Source organism: Chiloscyllium plagiosum, chromosome 28 (assembly GCF_004010195.1).
Source record: "Chiloscyllium plagiosum isolate BGI_BamShark_2017 chromosome 28, ASM401019v2, whole genome shotgun sequence".
Taxonomy (NCBI): Eukaryota; Metazoa; Chordata; class Chondrichthyes; order Orectolobiformes; family Hemiscylliidae; genus Chiloscyllium; species Chiloscyllium plagiosum.
This window is the reverse complement of record NC_057737.1, coordinates 22,618,700-22,641,256: the sequence shown is the minus strand read 5'-3', so window position 1 is coordinate 22,641,256 and position 22,557 is coordinate 22,618,700. Positions and strand designations below refer to the sequence as shown.

Here is a 22,557-nt window from a genome sequence, read left to right as displayed (position 1 = left end):
GACTTTGAAAAAATCCTTTAGTTAGAGTTCTGTTTGCTACAGTTCTTGCCCAGGCCACTTACTGGAGTCCTGTGCTACTAGGGCACTCCACATGAGGAGAGAGAAAAACTGGCATCATTTGTCACACCCCCATAGCAATGCTGCTTCCTGTCAACCAACAATGAAGTCACATCAGGGGCAGTCATGAGGAAATGTAGCTAACGTTACTCTTTCTCTCTCTGGCTGACAGCTGCAGCTCATCTTCCTGTGGGGAAAAATGTAAGCAGACAGCTTGTACAGCAGGACAAAACACACCCTGGAAACAAGAAAACTGTTTCACTCACAGCAATGTCTGTTCGTCAGCAATGACGACTAACCAGGCAAGTCAAAAGCAAATTTGAAACATTTTATTCCCTGTTGAATAAATTCAGAATCAATAACTAGGCCAAATAACCTCTTCCTCAGTGTGGTGTAAGGAAGTAATTTAGTCATTGCTCTCATTGACTTTCTCCAATCTTCTCACTTATCCCAGTCATTCAAAAGATCCTGAGGTATTTTCAGATGAAGAGAATCCATTGTGATTTCAATTATTTACTTTCATGGGTCCCACACTCCAAGGAATGATTGTTACCTTCACTCTCTGGTTGATAACTTGGCAAAGCAGATCACTCACCCATTTTCATCTCACTTAATCTTAACAGGAGGAAATTTGAAATAAATAATCGGGCAGAGTCTGGCACAGCAGCTTAGCAGCCAGTACTGAAGATAAAAACTATCCTTGCCATTTCCTTAATGATTTAGATTCTCAGCCCTGGTTACCCCTACTGGTAATTCATTCTCCAATATGCAATATCAACAGCTAGTCTATTAATGTGGAGTCAATGTTTGTGTGAAATAAAGCCTACTTTCAGGCATGACAACAATAATCAAGGAAGCAAAGTACATGCAATGATGGAAAAGAGTGGCATTTTACAAATGCAGACAAAGTTTAAAGTACATATGCAGACCCCATTCAAGTATAAAAGTGTTGAGATCACATAACAAGTTATGGTGTCTATTACTTAGTGTTCATTTGTTAACTAAATTGCAATTTACACCATCTAGATTCCCAGTTACTATACTGAACACCACTTCCCTACATTCGACAAGTGCCACATCTTCCGAGAATGGGTCACTCAACCCAAAACTCTGATTTCACTCCACAGACACTGCCAGACTGGCTGAGCTTTTCTAACAATTTCTGTTTTTGTTTCTATGGCAATTGCAGTTCTTTTGGTTTTTATTTACTATGTCATCAATACCACTTTAAAGCTCACATTTCAGTGCTGCTTCTTGTCGAAGTAAAAGGAACGTTACACAAAATGGGAAGCAATAAAAAAGGAATATATGTTTGGTCTGTTGAAACAGTCACACAAATAACAGAAAGTAAACAAAAATAGTTGTACATGATTGTTACCTTTACTTCCAGTTGTTTTCTTTACTGTTCCAATCTCCAGTCTTTGCCTTGGCTCTTGTTCCTTCACAAAGCTGTTAAACCACCTCCTTCTCAAATGACCAATTTCAGGATGTCCTGATATCAGCCAACGCGGTCCAAATTTCCTATTCATAACTGGCTCGTCCCACACCTGCATGCTAACTGGCATTTTGGATTTGTACTTCAGGCTGTATGCTGTTTCAGGATCTGAAATAGCTTTGTCTAGGATAGTTGTGGCAGATGTTGGCTGACTGTTGGAGACACCACGTGGGCCTAGCTGTATGGAAAAACCTGATCGCTGCAGTAGCAGTAGGCTGCCAGCCATCAGGTAGGCCACAATGAGGAAAACGAAAAGTATGGGTGTCCACCGGAGAAATCTCTGTACTCGAACAAAGGGTTTGGCCATGCCCTTTCCCCCTAGCTTCCACCTTAAGCACTGTTAGACTCTGAAGCTGGCAATCATTCCATCCTTTTGAGGGCTTTAAAACACTGCATTTTGTTAAGCTTGCGCTTCTTTTTCCTTGATCAGCATCAATGGAGCAGCACACATCACCACATGTAAATGTGTGACTTTTCCAAACACTGAAAAAATACAGCTTCCATGGTAGAGTGCTCTCCTTTCTGGCAGGTGGTTAACCAATGCATGGTGAGGCCTGACCAAAGGATTATGAGGAAGATGAATAAGTCCAAAAGTAGAAACCTAAAGAGAAAGAGAGAGAATTTGTTCTTACTACTGTTCAGCATTATGTTCTTCCAGTAAGCAGACCTGCAATTATTTCACAGCTTCTTTGCAGTAACACATGTTAAAATTGAACTATTCTGAATGATTTACACACCATGAAATAACAATAACTTTACAGATATATATTCCTCTTTGTAGTGTAACTGAAGTTAACATTTCCTTTTCATTTGAAACATAGAAACTCATGAAGGGTCTTGACAGGGAGCACATGGAAAATATGTTTTTTCATGTGGGAGCATCGACGGGACCACAGTTTAAAAAGTGGGGGTTCCCATTTTGAGAAAAGGAGAATTCATTTCTCATACGGGGGTCATGCTTTTGGAACTCTCCTCTTCATATGGCAGTGGAAGCAAGTCCTTGAATATTTTTAATGCAGAGGGAGTGAGGTTCCGATTAAGTAAGGGTGGAGTGAAAGGTTGTCTGGTAGGTGGAAATGTGGAGTAATCAGATCAGCTGTGATCTTGAATGGCAGAGCAAACACAATTAGCCAAGTGGTCTATTCCTGCTACTAATTCATATTCTTGCATTTCCACAGTAATGTATAGCAAAGCATCACTCAAATGAAATTAAAGGCATTACTTCCTTTCAGTTGATATCTTTTGGGTTCTGTAATGCACTTTGGCTCAGAAGGAGGTCGATTTGTAACTTCCACTCTGCATCATATTAGTGGAAATGATACCAAGATCACACTTTTCAAAAAAGGAAGAGTCAGAAAAAGAATTGCCTCAATTAACTCTCAAGCAGTTTATGGAGGTTGAACAGAACAGACCGCAGTTGCATGAATGTATTTATGATCTGGCCACATTTAATACACAAAATGGTGGTGTTGTGCCTCAGGGATGAGTAGAATATAATCCCTACAGTGTGGAAACAGGCCCTTCGGCTCAACAAGTCCATACCAACCCGCCGAAGAGTAACCGTTCCCCTATCCTATTACTGTAAATTTACCCCTGACTAATGCACTGAAAGACTTTAAAAATACAGGGGAACTAATTGTTCCTCTTCCCTAAAATGATACCTAATATCTCATAAACTTAGGAGGAGTAGATTAAACAGTCCTCTAGTCTATTCTGCTATTCAGTATGATTGTAGCTCATCTTTTGCTCAACTCCACTTTCCCATCTGCTGCCTCATCCCCTCAATTTCATGAGCACAGAAAAGTCTGTCTATCCCATCCCTGAGTATATTCATGATAGAGTATCTGCGTCTCCCAGTGGTATATCATTCCAAAATGAAGAGTCTTCTTTGTTTCATTCCTAACTAATCAACCCCTTTTCTAGATTTCCCCAGCCAGGACAAATAATTTCTCAGTATCTACCATGGTACATCCCTTCAGAATCTTATAGGTTTGAATGAGATCACCTTTCACCTTTCTAATCTCCAAACAGAAAAGACCCAGTTTACTCATAGGACAACCTTCTCATTCCAAGAACCGATCTAGTGAACCTTCGCTTAATTGACTTTACAACTACAACTGTGTTCTTTATTACAGATGGAGATGAAATTAAGCGACCTCACATTTCTCTATTATACTTTATCTCCCAACTTATGCCTATTCATCTAACCTGTATCTTTGAAACATCTTTGTACCATCTGTTTCTCCCTAAAATTAAGAATGGAAAGCTCATTTTATTTCATATTCTAATTGTGTATTACAGGCTAGGTAGACTGCAGCATCTTTAAAGACACTGTTTATACATTTACACTATAGGTTCATATGTCCTCCATGCACTATCATGAAATCAATAGGGATTATGGAGATCATTCTGTACTATTTTCTAGCCATCTAACCAACTGAGGAGCAGGAAAATCGCATCCTGATGAAGGGCTTTTGCCCAAAATGTCAATTTTCCTGCTTCTCGGATGCTGCCTGAACTGCTGTGCTTTTCCAGCACCACTGTAATCCAGAATTTGATCTCCAGCATCTGCAATCCTTCCTGCTTCTCGGATGCTGCCTGAACTGCTGTGCTTTTCCAGCACCACTTTAATCTTGACTTTGATCTCCAGCATCTGCAATCCTCATTTTTATCTAGCCAACTGAGCTAACTGACCCTCACTATAGGTTCATATTTGTTGGAGAAGTATCTTTCTTTTATCTTTCTCAGTTTGAATTTTTCTGATAAGCTTTTACCTTCCAGTAAAGGGTATTTTTCCATTATTTCAATGTCCTATATCTCCTTCCTGATTTATAATTTGAATTTAGACCAAGTGGTGGTGATAAGGGATGGGGTGGTTAATAGACAAGACAGCAGTCAATTACATTGATATACCCAGTGGCTTTCCTTCAGAACTGACTGGTGAGATTCAATGCATACATTGATATGAAGCCATGGATCAAATGCAAGTCAGCATATCAGCTGATATAGTGCAGATATTTAAATTTCAATTCAATTTACCTGCCCCAAAAAGTGGACAGATGTTTTCAGAATCACTCAGTTTCCAAAAGGGTATCTAAGTGTGTGAAAAAGAACGAGAATAGAGTCAAGAATCAAAAGATAGAAAATCCCAACTAAAGAATTATGGCACATCAGTCATTTTATTTGGCGGTACCACTGGAGGTTTCTTAATTGTGGATTTTTATAGTAAAATATTATTAATCAGATCATTTTCAAAAGTATTTTATTAAATTCTAAATTGTTCCCACCTTCCTCCAATGCTTTTTTGTAGGAATAAAATATTTAAATCAGATTTTGCGTTGGTGGTGATTAGCTATACTGACTGGGGAGAGTCATGCCACACACAGTTCCATTTTAAAGATGGGATGTGAAAAGAAAGTTCTCTTCTCTACCTAAATTTCAAAATGAAAGCAGTCGAAAGATAAACAGTAAAGTCATTGTTCAGAGATCAACTAAATCAAGAGATAGCTGGACTATTTGCAGAAAATATTAATAGTTGTGCATTGCAATTTAGATTTTGGACTGTAGGGCTAAAATGATATTCTACTCCTAAAAGCTAAAGCAGATGCACTGAACGAACCTGATGCATCCTGGAGGCTAGTGTCAGCAGGATTTCTGTAGGCACCACTGCAAACAGAAGGTAGTGTTAATAAAAACACTGCAAGAAGGCTCATTCAATTTCCAAAAGGACATCCAACAAGTGTGAAAAAGATGAGGATAAAGTCAAGAATCTAGTGACAGAAAATCCCAGTTGAAGAATCTAAAAATAAATTTCACTTAAAGGCAGAATTAATGGCACATCTGTTATTTTTTAAATGTATTAAAGAAAGAGAGAGAGAAAGAGAGAGAGACAGAAAAAGACAGAGAGACATGACAGGGAGATGACACTGCAAAGGAAAGAGATTGCAACATCCAGAGCATGGTTGATCCTCCCTGTCTGAGTGAAGGAGACCTTAGCAACATTGACCCATGACCTAAAATGGACATTTGTTTTTTGTACAAAGGAAGAATAGAATTTAAGTAACAACATGCTGACAGTGTTGCCTGCTTGGACAATTCGAACAGTTTATGTATTAAAAATACTTTACCCAAGTGCTGTTGTCAATGAGGTGGACAAAGGAACACAGAATAGTTTGCGGTTCAACTTAATTTTTAATAAAACACTACGTGTGTATTTCCCAAATTCCCACAATATTTATACTTTATCTAGCTCTATTCATCTGCAAAATGATCTCGTCCACACCAATCCAAGCACCTGAGCTGTGCCATTGGAACCTCCTTCCTCCCCAATGTGGGTGGCTCGCTTCCACAAAGGTGTGTCATGAGGTCAGTGTGGATCTTCTTCTGGGACTTCTTGGGTTGCCACACTGTCTTCTGCCACAAGACTCACTACAAGTCCTCACTGAAGGGGTAGCTTCTAGGCGTGTGCTTTTATTTCTCCTGCCCTCACACTCCACACTCCCCGCCACCAACTCCACCCTGCCTCATCCCAGGCCTTCCTGAATGGTCTGTGGATTTTGGCCAACGGGGTTATGAAGTGGGTTCAAAGCATCTAACAGGATCATGCCAACACTTTCATTGTTGCTGTGCTGGGGAGGTGTGAAGTGCACATACTCAGGCACTGGCTGGAAGTCAAGGTGCCAGAAAGTCTGATCAATACTCCTCCAATACACAATCCTCAGACTGGTCATAACTGGCTCCCCTGGACCTTTGTGACCTCTTTGAGGTTTCCATTGTTTTATGTGGCCAATAGCTGCTGCCCACTGTCTAATTTAGTTTTGGCCAATTTTCTATTAGGTCTGATTTTTCCACCCCTGGGTCAATTTAGACAGTCCAAGTTTGGGCCCATGGTCACATGACTACAACAGTCTAAAATATTCAACTTTTCAGTATTCAAAGTTTTGCTTCAGTCTTTTTTTAAACTCAGGCAAGTCTTCTGCTGAATCATCTGAATAAAATTATTTTTAAGGTGAGCACAGAGAAATTGTAAAAAAGACATGAGAGGCAAATGTTTTACACAACGTGTTCACATGTGGAATGAACTTCCTGAGGAAGTGATGGATGTGGGCACAATTACAATGTTTAAAAGACATGATTAGGAAAGGTGTGGAGGAATATTGGCCAGGAGCAGGCAATGGGACTGGTTTAGTTTGGAATTATGTTCAGCACAGAATGGTTGGCTTCAAGGAGCTGTTTCTGTGTGGTATGATACTATGACTATGACTGGGATTGTAAAACCGGTTCTCAGTCTCTAGCAATTGATTGATTAAGTAATGAAGATAACATTAATAGGAAGTGGTGAAGAAAAATTATTCTGTCTGGACATTAAGAAATTAGGAAAATCTCAGACTGTCCCAAAATGCTTTACAGCAATTAAGCATTTTAAAATTATGGTCCTTCTTATATTGAAGACTACACAGCAGTTAATCTATTGCAGAGCAAATACCCACAATAGCAATGTGATAATGACTAGATAATCTGGTTTCAGTAGATATTGGCCATGACACGAGGAATATCTTCCCTGCTTTTCTTTGAAATCGTACCATGGGATCTTTAACATCCATCTGAGAAAGCAGACTGGGCCTCAGTTTAGCATCACCTGTGAAAGATGGCACCTACAACAATGCAGGAGAAAGTGAGGACTATAGATGCTATAGATCAGAGTCAAGAGTGGGATGCTGGAAAAGCACAGCAGGTCAGGAAGCATCCGAGGAGCAGGAGAATCAACATTTCGAGCAGAAGCTCTTCATCAGGAAGATGTGATGATGAGCTTATGCCCAAAACATCAATTCTCCTGGCCCTTGGATGCTGCCTGACTTGCTGTGCTCTTTCAGCACCCCACTCTTGACCTACAACAATGCAACACTGTATTAGGTATCAGTCTAGATTTCTGTGGTCCAGCGTCCAGGGAAGGACTTGAATTCCCAAACTTCACAGCAAAACTGAAACTACTAAGCCATGGCTGATATTGAACTGATATAAACTGATGTTGATACAGTGCATGTGTATGAATACTATTCAGATGAAAGGTAATTGACCTGAAACATCAGCTCTGTTTCTCACTCCATAGATACTGCATGACCTGTTGAGTGCTTCTAATATTTTCTCTTCTAAGTTCAAATTTCCAATAGCTATGGTATTTTGCTTTTGTCCATATGTCAGCTCACAGGGTATGAAATGTGTTAAACGTTTTTGTTTGTTCATTTGAATGTTACAAAGTTCCATTGATTATACTACAACTCTGGTTCCTAAGTTTAATTCTGCCCATATATAAGTTAGCATTTGCAATGGCCATTACATAAATAATTACCAGTGAAAACTCATGTTGCTTTATCAGGCCTTCACCTTCAATCATTTGTTCCAGTGAGAATTAAAATAGGGATCACTTCATGGCTGTGAATGAAACACCTATATTGACAGCAATCTGGAATAGTTTGTCTCAGCTCTGTTTTTTCCTTAACAACTTGTACTCAGATTTTAGTAATAAGAACTGAGGAGGGGAGAAGTATGGGTATCCTGAAGTTTCATAAAGATTTCTAAACCCTTTCAAATGTTCTCTCCTTTTCAAGTGCTGGCAGGTCTCTTGCAAATTTCCCCACATATTCTTTCTTGGTTTTGAATCGTCAACATTAGCCGTTCTCTTTTATCAGCATTACTGCTTGTAGTTGGATTAATGATAGAACTTTACAATAGAAGGCTATAGCTTAAAATCCCATTTAAAGGACTTTAAAGCATTGCCTCAGCTGACATATGCTGTGTAATGGTGAGGAATTGCTGTGTTCTTTTTGGATGTTAGGTCATGATTGCGAGCAAGAAATTGGACATATTACTAACTGTGTTTTGAATGCTAAATCTGCCTTTAGCATTCCAAAATGTCAGCTGTAGCTTTCACGTACTATGTTTCCACAAAAAAAAAAGTGGAAGAATGGACCATAGCTGTGTCAATGCACCAATTCTAATGCTTGTTGTGATCTGGAGAAAACTTTAGTACTTGGCTGAGCAGGGTTCAAAATTTGTGGTGGTCTGCTGTGTGATGCATTGAGCCATCATGAGCTGACAGTCTTGGTCACCAAATTTACAGCAGGCAGCAAGGGGCAGAGAATGAAGAGGAACAGATGCATTTTAGTCAGAATTTCTTGGCCGAAGCTCTCTGGGAAGAACTCATCCAACTTTGATATTGTTAAATGCAAGTCTGAAAACTCTTTCATCAACAGTACCTGACCATTGTTTATCTCCGTCACTGACCATTGCAGTTGGGTGCAATTGCAAAAATGACAACACATGACAAACATTTCAAAGCAATATTAGAAATCAAAATATGCCATACATAAGGGTACACCAATCACCCTTGGCACTTTCTCACAGACTGCCTTCGCTTCTCCAATGCAGGGCTACCCCAGTATTTGCAGCAGCATTACTTGCTAATTTTCAGTGGGGCAGATCACAGTTAGATTTGGAGGATGTAACAAGGTTCTTTGCTCACTTCGACCAACTATTCCTGTTGGCTGCCCATCAAAATCCTTATTTGAGACATCTGTGGTGGAACCCATGTGTAACTTCACTCTTTGGTGAGCTGGTATCAGCATTACTTTTTCCCAATCCCTGGTTCTAGCCCAGTATCACACCAGCTGCAAATTCAGTCTTAGTAGATTTGCATCTGAACCCTTTGCTTCATGTCTGGAATAGAGTTGCATTGTTGCGTTTCCATTAGTATGGTATTTTTCCTGAATGTCAAAATACTAGAATCTATTGTGAAGGATATGATAAGTGAACACAGGAAATAATGATCTGATTGGACAGAGTCAACATTGTTAAGTATGATTACTTCTTCTTTAGTCAAAGTAAGTTAGAGATTTTGGGAATGTTACTGTGAGAATAAATAATTGGGAACTTAGATAAGTGGGCAGCACGGTGGCACAGTGGTTAGCACTGCTGCCTCACAGCGCCAGAGACCCGGGTTCAATTCCCGCCTCAGGCGACTGTGTGGAGTTTGCACGTTCTCCCCATGTCTGCGTGGGTTTCCTCCGGGTGCTCCGGTTTCCTCCCACAGTCCAAAGATGTGCAGGTTAGGTGAATTGGCCATGCGAAATTGCCCGTAGTGTCAGGTAAGGGGTAAAGGTAAGAGTATGGGTGGGTTGCGCTTCGGCGGGGCGGTGTGGACTTGTTGGGCCAAAGGGCCTGTTTCCACACTGTAAGTAATCTAATCTAATCATAAGTGGTATACTTAGATTTTCAAAAGGCTAATAACAAGGAGGTCAGTATACAACATTAGAGCACGTAGCTAAGGAGCTACAATATTGTCATAGATGGAGGACTGATTAGGGCAAAAAGAAGTAAATAGAGTCAGAATAAGTGGGTCATTCTCAGCTCGGCAGGTTGTGACCAGTGGGGTATCAGAATTTAGGACCCTATATCAATGATGTGGAGATGAGGATTACAATGTAAAAAATTTAGGACCCTGTAATAGCCTTACAATGATGTCACAGAACTACTTCTCACAGGGTATAAATACCACAGTATGGGCAGAGTTAACTGGATAAAATTGTAAACTGTTAAAATATAGAAAAGTCTATTAACCGTAAGTTCTGAATCTGGTGTACTTCAGTTTATGGAGCAAGTATAAATAATGTTAACATGCAATAAACAACATTCTACAGAAACCTAAGCATGAAGACAGTTGATGAACTTGGCTTCTCCTTGACAAATCGGTCTTGAACTCAAACTCTCAGGAGTGGCTCTAAACCCACACAGAAGGACCAAGTCTGATATTTTCAAACTTGCAAGTAACATAAAACTATGAGGCAATGTGCATTGTGAGGATGATACAGATAGGCTTCAAAACATTTGGGCAAGCTAAGCAATTGCACAAGAGCATGGCAGATGGAATATGAAGTGGATATACGTGAGGTTAGGTAGGAGGGCCAGCAGTGTGGACTATTTCCTAAATGGTGAGAGATTGGAAAATATGAATGTCCAAAAGAACCTGGGCATCCTTGTTCATAGGTCACCATGCAGGTACAGTAAGTAAACAGGAAGGCAAATGTTTTACTGGCCTTTGTGAGGATCTGAGTAAGAATGTTTTGCTTCAATTATATAGAACCTTTTCTCGATTGTACTTGGGGAGTACTGTGTGTACTTCTGGTCCTATTATGTAAGGGGGAGGGATAGACTTAACATAGAGGGAAGTGCAGGGTCAGAGGCATAGGTTAGGGGGAAGGGTTCTTCAGAGGGTCAGTGTGGACTCGATGGCTCAAATGGCCTATTTCCACACTGTAGGGTTTCTATACACTGCAATCAAAATTAACTATTCTAATTCCTGGGAAGCAAGGCTGTCCATTTGGAAGGGATGGAGGAGACAGTCTGCATTTCCTAGAATTTAGAAACTTACAAAATCTTAAAAGGGCTCGAGAGTAGGTGAAGAAAGAATGTTTCCTCTGAATGTGGAGTCTAGAATAAGGAGTAATTTCTTCACTCATTGGGCAGTGAATCTTTGGAAGTTTACAACCCAGAGGGCTGTGAATGCCAAGTTGAAAAATATGTTCAAGACAGAGATCAATAGATTTCTCAATACTGATGCTAGAGGTAAAGGGGGATAGTGCAGGGAAACCGTGCTGAGATCAATGACCAGCTATGGTCTGGAGCGATGCTACAACTTAAGGGGCTGAATTCTATAAGCAGGTTGCACTCTTGGGTATATGAAAGGATAAGGATTAAGGTTTCATTAGAATGAGGACTTAAAATAACAGACTTCATTTTAGAAATGTCTGCAGTTTACAAATGAGGGGTTTGGGATGATGGGGAAGGGAAGAGGAGGAGGAATACGCATGAGGACACTTTCACCTGTGAATGTCACTCTTGATATTTTCAATCCTGCCAACGAAACATAGCCTCAGTGATGAATGTTCGAGATTGTTAGTTGTTGAGTGAAAGGGATGTAGAGAATTGACTAGAGTCTGAGGCCTGTGATCCAGTTGGTCAGATATGGCAACTGATGATAAACATGACCACGTGAGGTCAGTGAACTCCTTGTGGCTCTGCTTCAGGTCAATGTGGTTTGGCTCCTGGTTTAACCTCGGTCGCTGTCTGCTTACACTGTCCTTTAAACATATGTATGGCCCACAGATACACATCTGTCATTTTCCATCTCCTCTATCAAGCCTCCAATGCAATGTTCCAGTACCTAGGGGCCATCTGGTGACTATGTTTCCTCCTCTGTCACCCATGCCTTTGTCAGCATCTCCTTCCTTAATGACAGAAATGTACAAAATGGTCAGCTCATTTACTTCCTTCACTGCAGCTGCACTTTAAAAACAAAATCACTGGTTGCAAAATTCTCTTGACTAATCGGAGAATGTGAACAACAATTGATAAATAGAAGCTCATTATTTTCTTTAAACTTGCTGATGCGTTTAACTTTGAGGTTCTAACATGCCTTTTTGTCTCATTCTTCTGGTGCTATAGTACATGTTTCACTGCAATGGGGTCATTTCTGGAGATGTAGCTGCTATTGCTAACTCTTTCTCAAAGCTTTCCGGGTTTCAGCTTCAATCCATTTGGCCTTGCTTTGTCCAGGAGTGCTTTGAGCTGTCCATTTGTTGTCATGGTTCCTTTTCATTCTGTGTTTGAATTAACAGGAGCAGTCATGCTGCAGGAATGTTCAAATTATCTATAACTTTTACATCATTCCCTCAGTTCTACTGAAACCAAGTGTACATAGCTTTTCAATTAGGAGCACATTTCCTCATATCTCAAGATTCTGAGCTAGGTTTACTGACATAACAGAATTCTGATCGTTGGCCAGTGCAATGATTAGCCAGTTGCCTATTTGTTCCTATGAAAGGCTACATTAAGATTCAGCTGGTAGGTTGAGTGGAAAATGATGCATCCCAGAGGAACATACAATTCTGCTCCTCCCAATACTGAGCAGACTATCCTTGGTGGAGGGCTAAAATTGAAATTTGCGTTGGGGTAGCCAGAGTAATGGTGCCCAATCTGGAGGATAACTATGACAAAAAAAATGCAGAGCCCCAGTTTGGTCAGACTGCCGTGTGAGATATTGTATTATGATTCTCTTTACAAACTCACTCAAGCCCTCTATGTTTACTATACCGAGTTTCCATTCATAACTCTTTAGTAAACATTTAGTGCGCTTATGAATTAGTAAACTGCATTTCCATTCACTCATTTTAAAAAAACTGTTGTTTTTTGTAGTACATTTTACTCTTACAAGATAAACTAAACTAAACATCCCTTCCTCAGCTGACAACCCAATACTGTTTCCTTACACCTTTCAATTCTTATCAGCCCATTGCTGCAAGCAGTGTTAAGGCCTATTTCTGTATCAAAGGCTACCCCTGAATAGACATTAATGCTGTAACCTACTCAGAACAATGCCCCTGCTGCCATCGTGTCTCCATAATTCACCGAAGACTATGGAAAGATTATAATATTAATGAGCCCTTAGTAAACATCTCTCAGGATCTGAGTAGTTTGCAGAACATTAAGAACTGTTCTACACTAGTATGTACCTTCCAAATACATATCAAATAAGGCCTCTACCCCATTTTGGAAACTTACTATCAAAACAGCGCCTCCATGAAACTGTGTGAATAAACATGTAAGAACCATCAAAACCAGCAATAGTAAATGAAATCTCATGGCCCAGCTGCAGGAGATCAGATTAATATCCTCAATACTTTTTATTTCGTACATGTTTCATTTCTCACATATTTAGATCATTTGGGTTTAGTATTTTTACTAATATTACTAACTTTAACAACAAAATTACGACAAGCTCAGACCAGACAGACATTCTAATCCCATCAAGAGGAACAGCCAGCAGTTAACAAGTGTTTAAATTATCTCCTTCTCCCTTGGACTGATGTCACACAAACTTGTTTACAATAGATAAAAGTATGGAACACCGCAGTGCTAAAATGTTAATGCATGTAAATGCTGTGTATAAAAGAGGCTACTGTAAAACAGTACTTTGGATTCCATTGCTGCCTTGAACCGTGCTACTGTGGATGCTCAATAAAGAGAACATTTTTCCCAATCACTGACCTTGGTCATTACTAAACACGATCTCACAGCCAGTAGGTACTGGATGGAGCATACATACTGCAACATTTTGTTGACTAAATGGCAAAAAGGAGCTCCATGCACAGCAAATTGTTTTATGTGGCATCTTACGAACCTGTACTCTTGATAAACTGGCAAAAATTATATACCTCATATACCACAAAGTGTATTGTATCATTCTGTTCAAATAATATAGTTTTTAAAAAGATTTACCTACAGCAATGTAAATATGCTTATAATCAAAACGTCACACAAAATATCAACAGTTGATTCAATTTCTCCTCAAATACTGTGATCTACCACGATGTCTGAGTAATTAGTTGAAGGTGTGAGTGAGCCTCTGCCAGGAAGTTTTATTAAAGGCCAAAGTTGCATTATTATTTAAGTGATTAGTGCTGAAAATAAAGTGTAATGGTGATGTTTACACTCTCTGCACTATTTTTCTATTACTTAATGTGTTTTTACATTGATTTTATGGACCTTTTGATTATCTGGAATATTTGATCAATTGGTTCCATAGGTGCCGGTTAATAAAAGGTTTGCTGTACATTGTGAAGACTGCCATTTGCATTTTAATTGGGGCTACCTCAACAGAAAGCAAAACAGATTATGAAGTAAAATAAGCAGACTCACCTCACACAGAAGTAACACAAAAAAAAAGAGTCAGGAAGGAGAAATTAGGTATGATGAAACAGAAGGTCGAATCCTATAACAATTTGCAAATTCTATAGTTGAGAAAAAATGAAATAGGCAGAGTTATGTCAGTGACTGGGGTGCGAGGGGGTGGGGAGCCTTGGAGAGGGAGCACAGTGTTCACCAATACTATTTGTGCCTTGAGAGAAGTGGGCACTGCAGGGATGCAGTGTTTTATCTCCCCATCCAAATCCATTTTGTTTTAATTCCCTCCCTTTCTCACATTGGTTGATCTGTATTGCCCTTAATGCACTTTGCATGTAAATTATTGCATAAAAAATATTCAACTGGAAACAATGGCAACATACTGGCGGTTGATAAGGCATGAAAATGTGATTTAGTAATGGGAAAAAAACCAAACAATTTTCAGTTGTACCTAAGGGTGCTTCTGATGTGAAAGAAAACACAGCAGATTAGGGGTCTTGTGATGCAGTGGTAGTGGCTGTATATCTGAGCCAGGAGGCCCAGGTTCAAGTTGCACCAGGGGTGCATTTTTGGTTTAAGAATATCTAAACCAGATACATTAGAAAGATAACACTAAACCAAGCCTGCAATAGCCCAAAACAGTGCAAAAGTGAGAGCAAGTAATCCTCTCCTATTGTGGGGAAAATATTACTCACTCAAATCGCTGTCCAGCAACTGGCTTTTAAATGACAGTGGGCAACCCTGATTAAGGTCATTCCTGGTGGTTTCACTATGAATTGCCCCCTTGCTCCAGCCTTGAGCAGCCAGCACTGTTTTCTATATTAGCTGGAAAGCAACAAGACTGGATATCCAATCGTAAGATGTTTGACTGTTAGCCCAATTACCTGTTCTTCCCACTTCTGTATTTCATAAAGAGAAATATTTAAATAAGATAAAACTTATTCTGTTTTAATATCCATGGGTTTTGTTTTTCTCCAGGGTTGTACAGAGCAGTGTCCTGGAGATTGTAATTCCTGGAGACTCTAAGCCAATTGTGAAGGGTTGGTAACACTACAGTAAACCCATACCGCCAGCACTAATTACAGTTTACTGAATCCTAATTGATCGGAGTTCTGCATTGCTCAATTCAGAGCTAAGGTGAGCACACAAATAAAATCAAATAAGATTATAATGAATTCAGCACACAGTCCACTTACAATTCACTTCCACCAGTTCTGCAATCCCAGTTTCCCTCCATTTTCCTGTCTTAATTCTTACTCATCGGACATACTTGTGAACTGCTGCAATACAGGACGAAGAGTGCCCTCTTTGTATTGCTGATATGTACATCGTTAGCTTAGCAGTTTAAAGATTCCCTTGGCCGCAAAACCAACTGCTAACAGACTTGAATTTGTGTTGCATCCTTACGGAAGAAATATATTTTCAGGTGCATCAAAATAAAAATCATAGACATTAAAAGAGGTGACACTTGGTCAAAAGAATGGATTGAAGGAACGTCTTAAAGGATGAGAGAGATGCGGAGGCAAAGAGGTTTCTCGAGCTAATTCCCAGTGTGGTCATGGATAGGTCAATAGACATTGTTAATGCATGATGTTAGCTTTGCATGAATGCATTTATGGTCAGTTTCTCCAGGAAAGGTGGTGGTATAATGGTAATGTCACCAGACATTACCCCAACCTATTGTACTGGGTACACAGGTAGAAGTTAAGATAAAACATTAGATCAATCATGACCATGCAATCACAGTTGATTATCATGGCAGCTCATCAGATCCATTAATACCCTTCCAGGAAAGATACCGGAGCAGTAATCAGCCATTCAGCCCATCGGGTCAGGCAATGAGATAGATCATGATTGATCTAATAATCCTCATCTGCACTTTGGTGCCTTTCCCTGATAGAGAGATTGTTAATCAGTAAGGGAAACCAGGCCTATCTCATTCTTAATATACTTACATGACCCAGCGTCAATAGTCCTCTGCCATAAAGAATTCCAGATTCACTTCACTTTAAAGAGAAGAAATTCCTCCCCAACTCTAGCCTAACTGAGCAACTCCTTACTCTGTCCTCTGCTCCTAGACTCTTCCAAAAGAAGAAAACAACCTCCAGCATCTACCCTGTCAAGCTGTTTAAGAATCTTAAATGTTTCAATGAGTTGTTTTTGTTCCCCCCCAATGAGTACAAGCCCAACTTATCTCAACAAAAAAAAAAACTCTTGAAATCCAGGACCAGCCTAGTGTACCTTCTCTGCACTGCCTCCAGAAATCTCTATCCTGTCTAGTCTGGCCTACATCTGACTCCAGACCCACAGCAATGTGGTCAATTCTTAACTGCCCTCTGGGCAATAAGGGATGAGCAATAAATGTTGGCCCAGCCAGTGATGCCTGCATGCCAATGGAGTAGCGAAGGGAAAGAGTGATGTGGTCCAGGATGGGGTGATTAATGGAAATATGAAATCTGATATAATGCTTTCAAGAGGATGTCATCAAGCATGTAAATTAGAGGTCAACATAGGGAAAATATTTGATCAATGTTCTGCTGTAAGATTGTGAGGAAAGGTTACCTCATAGCCACATGCAACAGTGAATGAACAAACCAGTTGTCGGAATCCCTGGGATGCAAGGAATATGAAAGCTGTATGAGAGAAATGGACTGGAAGACAGTAGTTATTTTAATGGGGTTGAGGGCATGGAGGGTGAAGGGGGAAAATATAGTCAAACCTATCCTAAATACATCTTCCTGTTTTAAGAAGAAAAAAAGGGGAGTTTTTGGCTCTTTGATATTAACTTCACCAGAAAAAGGTGTTTGGAAAGCAGAGTTTTACAAAAGTAAATCAATATAAGAGACTAATCTGTCTCTATCTCCCTTGCCTGTAACACTGCAGATAGCAATAGGGATAGAGGAGGATTTTGGCAGACATCAGACCTCTGTATTAAATTCCGTCTGCAATGTGCCATCCCAATTCACCGATCTGTCTATATTTTTCTGAAGTCTGTTACTATTCCCCCTCACTGTTTCCATCTCCTCTATTACAGCATTTTGTTGAACCTCTCCTTAGTGTTGTCTAATACCCGATTGGAAAGGAACAAATTGTCTCATTCTCTGCTACTTTACATGTGAACTGTGCTTTCTGGAACATCCCGCTGAATTGAATGGGCATTTCTTGGCCTGATTTCTCATTACCAGTGTGAGAACATCAAACCACAAACAAACAAACAAACAAACATTGTGGGTTTTTTTCTGTTATTTGTTAAATCCCTCTTAATTGCTCCCTTAAATCAGAGTCCACTGGTTACTTCCTTATTTTCACTAAAACCAGTTTCTATCAGAATGCTTCATAATTTGCTCACTTGAAGTTAATTCTACCTGAATCTTATCTACTCTAAGGAGACCAATCCCACCTTCTTTATTCTCTCCACATCACTGGCATTCTCTTTGCTTGGTATCATTCCCTTTAAATCTCTCCAAGGCCATGACATTCTTCCAGAATTAGACACGATTCTCCAGCTGAGCCCTGACCGGTGATTTGTGGAAGTTTACGACTTTCCTCCTTATCAACTGGATGCCTCTATTTATAAAGAGCTGGAATGGCAGGATCTTGTCTGCTTCTCCAACTGCCTCATCAACATGTCCTGACACTTCAGAGATTTGTATCTGTCAACGCCAAGGTGTCTGTGTTTCTGAAACCCCTTTAACATCTTGGCAATTTTCCAGTTAGGCTTACTTCTGGAGCAGATAATCAAAAGGAAAAAGACAACCAAAGGAAGTAGTGCCATATATCATTTCTTACCTTTTAGTTTAAAAGCAATGACGATGCAGCTGTATGTTAAATTGGTCTGCATTTGCACTGTCTGTGTGATTCTATACAGTCTCTTATTCAAAGCAGCCTTTGTCTGTGAAGCTCAAGTCTGGCAGTTAATGACAGGCCGGACAGATGGATCTACGACCTGTTGCCAGATTTCACGATAAACAACAGGAGCAGTTCTATCAATTTAATTCATCACTGTGTGCCAGAGCAACCACTTCAGAAGGGGGACCAGGCGACTTTGAAACTCAAATCTCTGAAGAAGCTCAGAATATTGTGAGCCAATTATCAGAAACAGAACACAGATGGCACTGTAATGCCCAGAGGAAGAAGGGGCGAAAACATGACTTGTTATAAAGCTTCCCTGCTGATAACCTTTGAAATCTTATCCAAAAGGCAGAAGCAAAGCCACAGAATCATGGAATGATGAGATCAACAGGATACCAATTGGACCATCATGTATCTGCTGGCTCTTTGATCAAGCTATCCAATTAGCCCCTCACTCCTGTCCTTCATCCAAAAGCCTGCAAATGTACTGTTTCCCTTCCAATATTTATCAAATTCTCTGTAGAATATTACTAATGGAACCACCTGCATAATCTTATCAGGCATTGCGTTTCACATCATAAAAATTGACTGAACAGATATTATTTTCTTGCCGTCTCTCATTCCAACCCCAACACAGCCATTGAAAGCTTTTCTCAGGACAGTTGGCACCCCAATTGCCACGTTTCAATACACAGGAGTGTGGCAAGGGTTGTAGATGAGGCGGTGTTAGTCCTTTGAGCTAAGATGGTGTTACTTAGTTAACAGCATAAATGTGGCTTCAGTTGACAGATCTGCTGTGGTAGGCCTTGGGCTACCTCCTCCTCTACTATGGTATCAGGGCATTGAAAGATGTAGAGGCTCATGATTATAGATTTCAGGTAATGTGGACATTACAAATGACAAAGTGAAGCACATTCAGACAATTCCCTCATTGATGTGTATGAACTCAGACCATTTTGTCAAATCTGTTACGGTGATCTGTTCTGATCAGCTCGCAAGAAGTCATAACAGATCCAAAACATCAACTCTGCTTCTGTCTCCACAGATGCTGCCAGACCTGCTGTTTTTCATCAGCATTCTCTGTATTTGTAACAATTTAAATGCCAATGGAGTAGCGAAGGGAAAGAGTGATGTGGTCCAGGATGGGGTGATTAATGGAAATATGAAATCTGATATAATGCTTTCAAGAGGATGTCATCAAGCATGTAAATTAGAGGTCAACATAGGGAAAATATTTGATCAATGTTCTGCTGTAAGACTGTGAGGAAAGGTTACCTCATAGCCACATGCAACAGTGAATGAACAAACCAGTTGTCGGAATCCCTGGGATGCAAGGAATATGAAAGCTGTATGAGAGAAATGGACTGGAAGACAGTAGTTATGTTAATGGGGTTGAGGGCATGGAGCGTGAAGGGGGAAAATATAGTTAAACCTATCCTAAATGAACAGAGGACCAAAGCCTAGGCAGTTAAGTACAATAACATGTGAATTCAGAATGAGAATTTTCCAGGGGAAAATCACAGGAAATAGGATTGCGAGGGAGAAGGGGATATGGGCACAGAGCTATACAGGGAAGTAATTAGAGATGGAGTAGGGACACACAACCATCAGTATCGGTGCACTACATCAAAAATGCATCATATACTCAGTGCTGCATCATTTTTAGTATTCAAAATGATCAAACACTAAATTCCATACAAACTTGAATTGGAATAATAGTGATAGCAGTTGCACTGTTTTTGGTGAATCACTATAGCAATCGCATCATGGCTAGTTCTGCACCTATTGGTGATCTAATTTTCTGAGAAACAGAAAATCAATTTTACCAATGTGGCAGGATACTAGATCGAGAGGTATTGGTTTGCTGGGACCAGTGTTTTCGAAAAACTTTGACAGCTCTCTAATTGTTCATTGACTATCCAGAGATGAATGTTCATTTTAAAAAGAAATCCATCACGACCCTTGGATAGTACTTGAATAATGTGAATAAATGAATAAGAGATTGCTAATGATAAACATCGTCCGGCACAAGCTGAAGCTCAAATTCACTGCTGAACTCTTCCACTACATTGTGAGGCGGCAGGCTGCTAAGATTCATGAAACAACCACTGACAGAGGGAAAAAAAAAGTAGTCATTCATTCAAGTACAAACTAAATATCCGTGAAGGAATACTGTGTAATAGAAATGAATCCACATAGAGGCTTGTTAAAAAAAAAAATCATTTGAAAACAAAGTGGTGAGAATTCATTTATTAGAACGAGAATAATGTAACAGGAACAGGCTAATAAACCTGCACATATTGCTGTATAAGGATGCAAGGGCCTGACAGGGTTAATGCTGAGAAATGCATTAAGCACAGCTCAATAGGAGGATGTGACACCGACTCTGGCAGGGGAAAAACAGCTATGGATCGAGAAATAGTCAGATCTAACATCGAGGTCTCCTTCATAGTCTAAGTACCAATGTTTAGCATTCCAAGGCATCATTTCAACAAACCACATCCAGCTGAAAACAAGAGCTTCTTGTTTGACTGCCTGATGGCATTCCTCCATCACACGAGACCAAGCAGGCTCTGTGAATCCCCACTAGGACAGAGGACAGTGGCAGCAAATTTACCAGATGGATCTTACGGCCTGATGAGCTGTGCTGAGAATTTATCTTGCACAATGCTGACAGTGGTGCTGACTCCTGTTTAGCTGCAGCATATAAAGTGCTGACAGCTGTGGAGACCTGAGGATTCATCAGGTTCAACATTAAGAAGGATAGCCAAACAGACTGTCAGCAGCTTGAAGAGATGAACATTCTGAAACCTTGCAGAAGAGAACCTCATGAGCAAGATTCTACATGGCAGAATCTGCAGCATTGCAGACATGTTAAGGGACACGCAGAAGTCAGTGAGAGTTAGGGACGTCATGGAGTTGCAGCACTAGTCATACAAAAGGTAGTCACAGATGGTACCTGGTATTGGGGGTCTGCAGAAGCTGTCCCAACTTAAGGTTCAGCCAGAGAGTAAACAGACACTGGGGGCTTTGTAAGGAAAATTGATAACCGTAGTGTGTCAACAGAAAAGATTTCTGTTCTAGCCTCTACAGGCTGGGAAAGCTAGAAGTGAGTGAAGTGCTTACAACTCAGATCCAGTGTCACCATCCACAGTGAGCAGATATCGTTAGGCACAGCGACAGTAAGGGAAATCAATGACCACAGAGACAACTTAAAACAAGATGACAGATCGGGCATGTCACAAAGCCAGAATTAATGTGACAAAGGGCAAACCAAAAGCCCAAGCAGACAAAATCTAATAGAAGATTACCGAGGCCATAGGAAAGGTGGGAGCATCATTAGTTAAACTGCAGTAAAGGCAGGAAGTATTTATTTAAAACTCCACATAGAAGCACTCATCCAGGAGGAAAAGCAATGGAGGGGAAAAAAGGGTTATTAGAAGCACCACAAGCAGTAGGAATCATCCATGGAAACCTTTTAAAGGAATGGGATGCTTCCCAGGGAAAAAAAAAAGGAACTGCAGATGTTGGAAATAAGAACCAAAAACAGATGGCTGGAAAATCTCAGCAGGTCTGGCAGCAACTGGAGAGAAAGAGTTAACATTTCAGGTCCAGAGACCCTGCTTCAGAACATTTCTTCCAAGATTTTTCCCAGAGAGCACAAAGAACAAGATACATTCGGTAAAGCGGTTATGAGAATTAAAATCATTTTTAGTTGCAGACAGTTAGATTCGTTTTGTAAAACCCTTAAAGTAACAGGAATTGTTTATTAAGACAATAATTATTGGGAGGTTGAGAAAAGCTACAAAGGAGGCAGGAATCATTCAAATTACTCCCGATAGGCTAGAATCATCCACCCCACTCAAGACATGGGAATCCTCTCTTTATTCGTAAAAAAGCAGAAGTGCTTTCAGTACCAAAATATAATATAACATCGCTCTCCTGCAGAATTAAATACTTTGATGCAAGGAAAATAAAGGATTACTTTAGGAAAACATGGCCACAGAAATAATATTGCCAAAAATATGTAATTTCAGAGATGGGCCAAACAGAACACAATTCAACATCTTGGAAAAAAGAATGCTTAAAATACAGAACTACATCTAAACTAGAATCTAAAAATCAGAAGATGACTAAATAAATACACTTCACACTCAGTTGAAACTGCAGCCGATGGTGTGTAGCTTAAAAAGTCTTAAGCAGCAATCTATATTGTCGATAAATTTCTGTATGCTTTCGATAATCATTTTAACTTCTGTACAAATGAAATTCTTGAAAATGCATGCCGTAATAGAAATATTCAGCATTCAGGGGATTCCATGGATAATTGAAATAATGATCGTTAATGATTAGTAAAACGTGTGACTATAGAGCTGCAAAGGAATATTGAGAGAGAAAAGTAGTTGATAAGATAG

General features: G+C 39.9%; 1 protein-coding gene across 9 annotated transcripts in view; it reads right to left on the bottom strand.

The window, feature by feature from the left end:
* The window catches only part of LOC122564034 (WSC domain-containing protein 1-like), a 152,579-nt gene that overhangs the window by 78,328 nt on the left and 51,694 nt on the right, over nt 1-22,557 (bottom strand). For 4 of the 9 annotated variants that reach the window (XM_043718493.1, XM_043718489.1, XM_043718498.1 and 1 more), the window contains 2 exons: nt 5,172-5,218; nt 1,436-2,153 (listed from right to left, as the gene is read on the bottom strand). In XM_043718493.1, coding sequence (XP_043574428.1) covers nt 1,436-1,859 — 424 coding nt within the window. In that variant the 5' untranslated portion in view covers nt 1,860-2,153; nt 5,172-5,218. Of the gene's footprint in view, nt 1-1,435; nt 2,154-4,591; nt 4,647-5,171; nt 5,219-22,557 lie in introns of all 9 variants that reach the window. The other 5 variants (XM_043718497.1, XM_043718492.1, XM_043718496.1 and 2 more) reach the window with 2 other exon arrangements.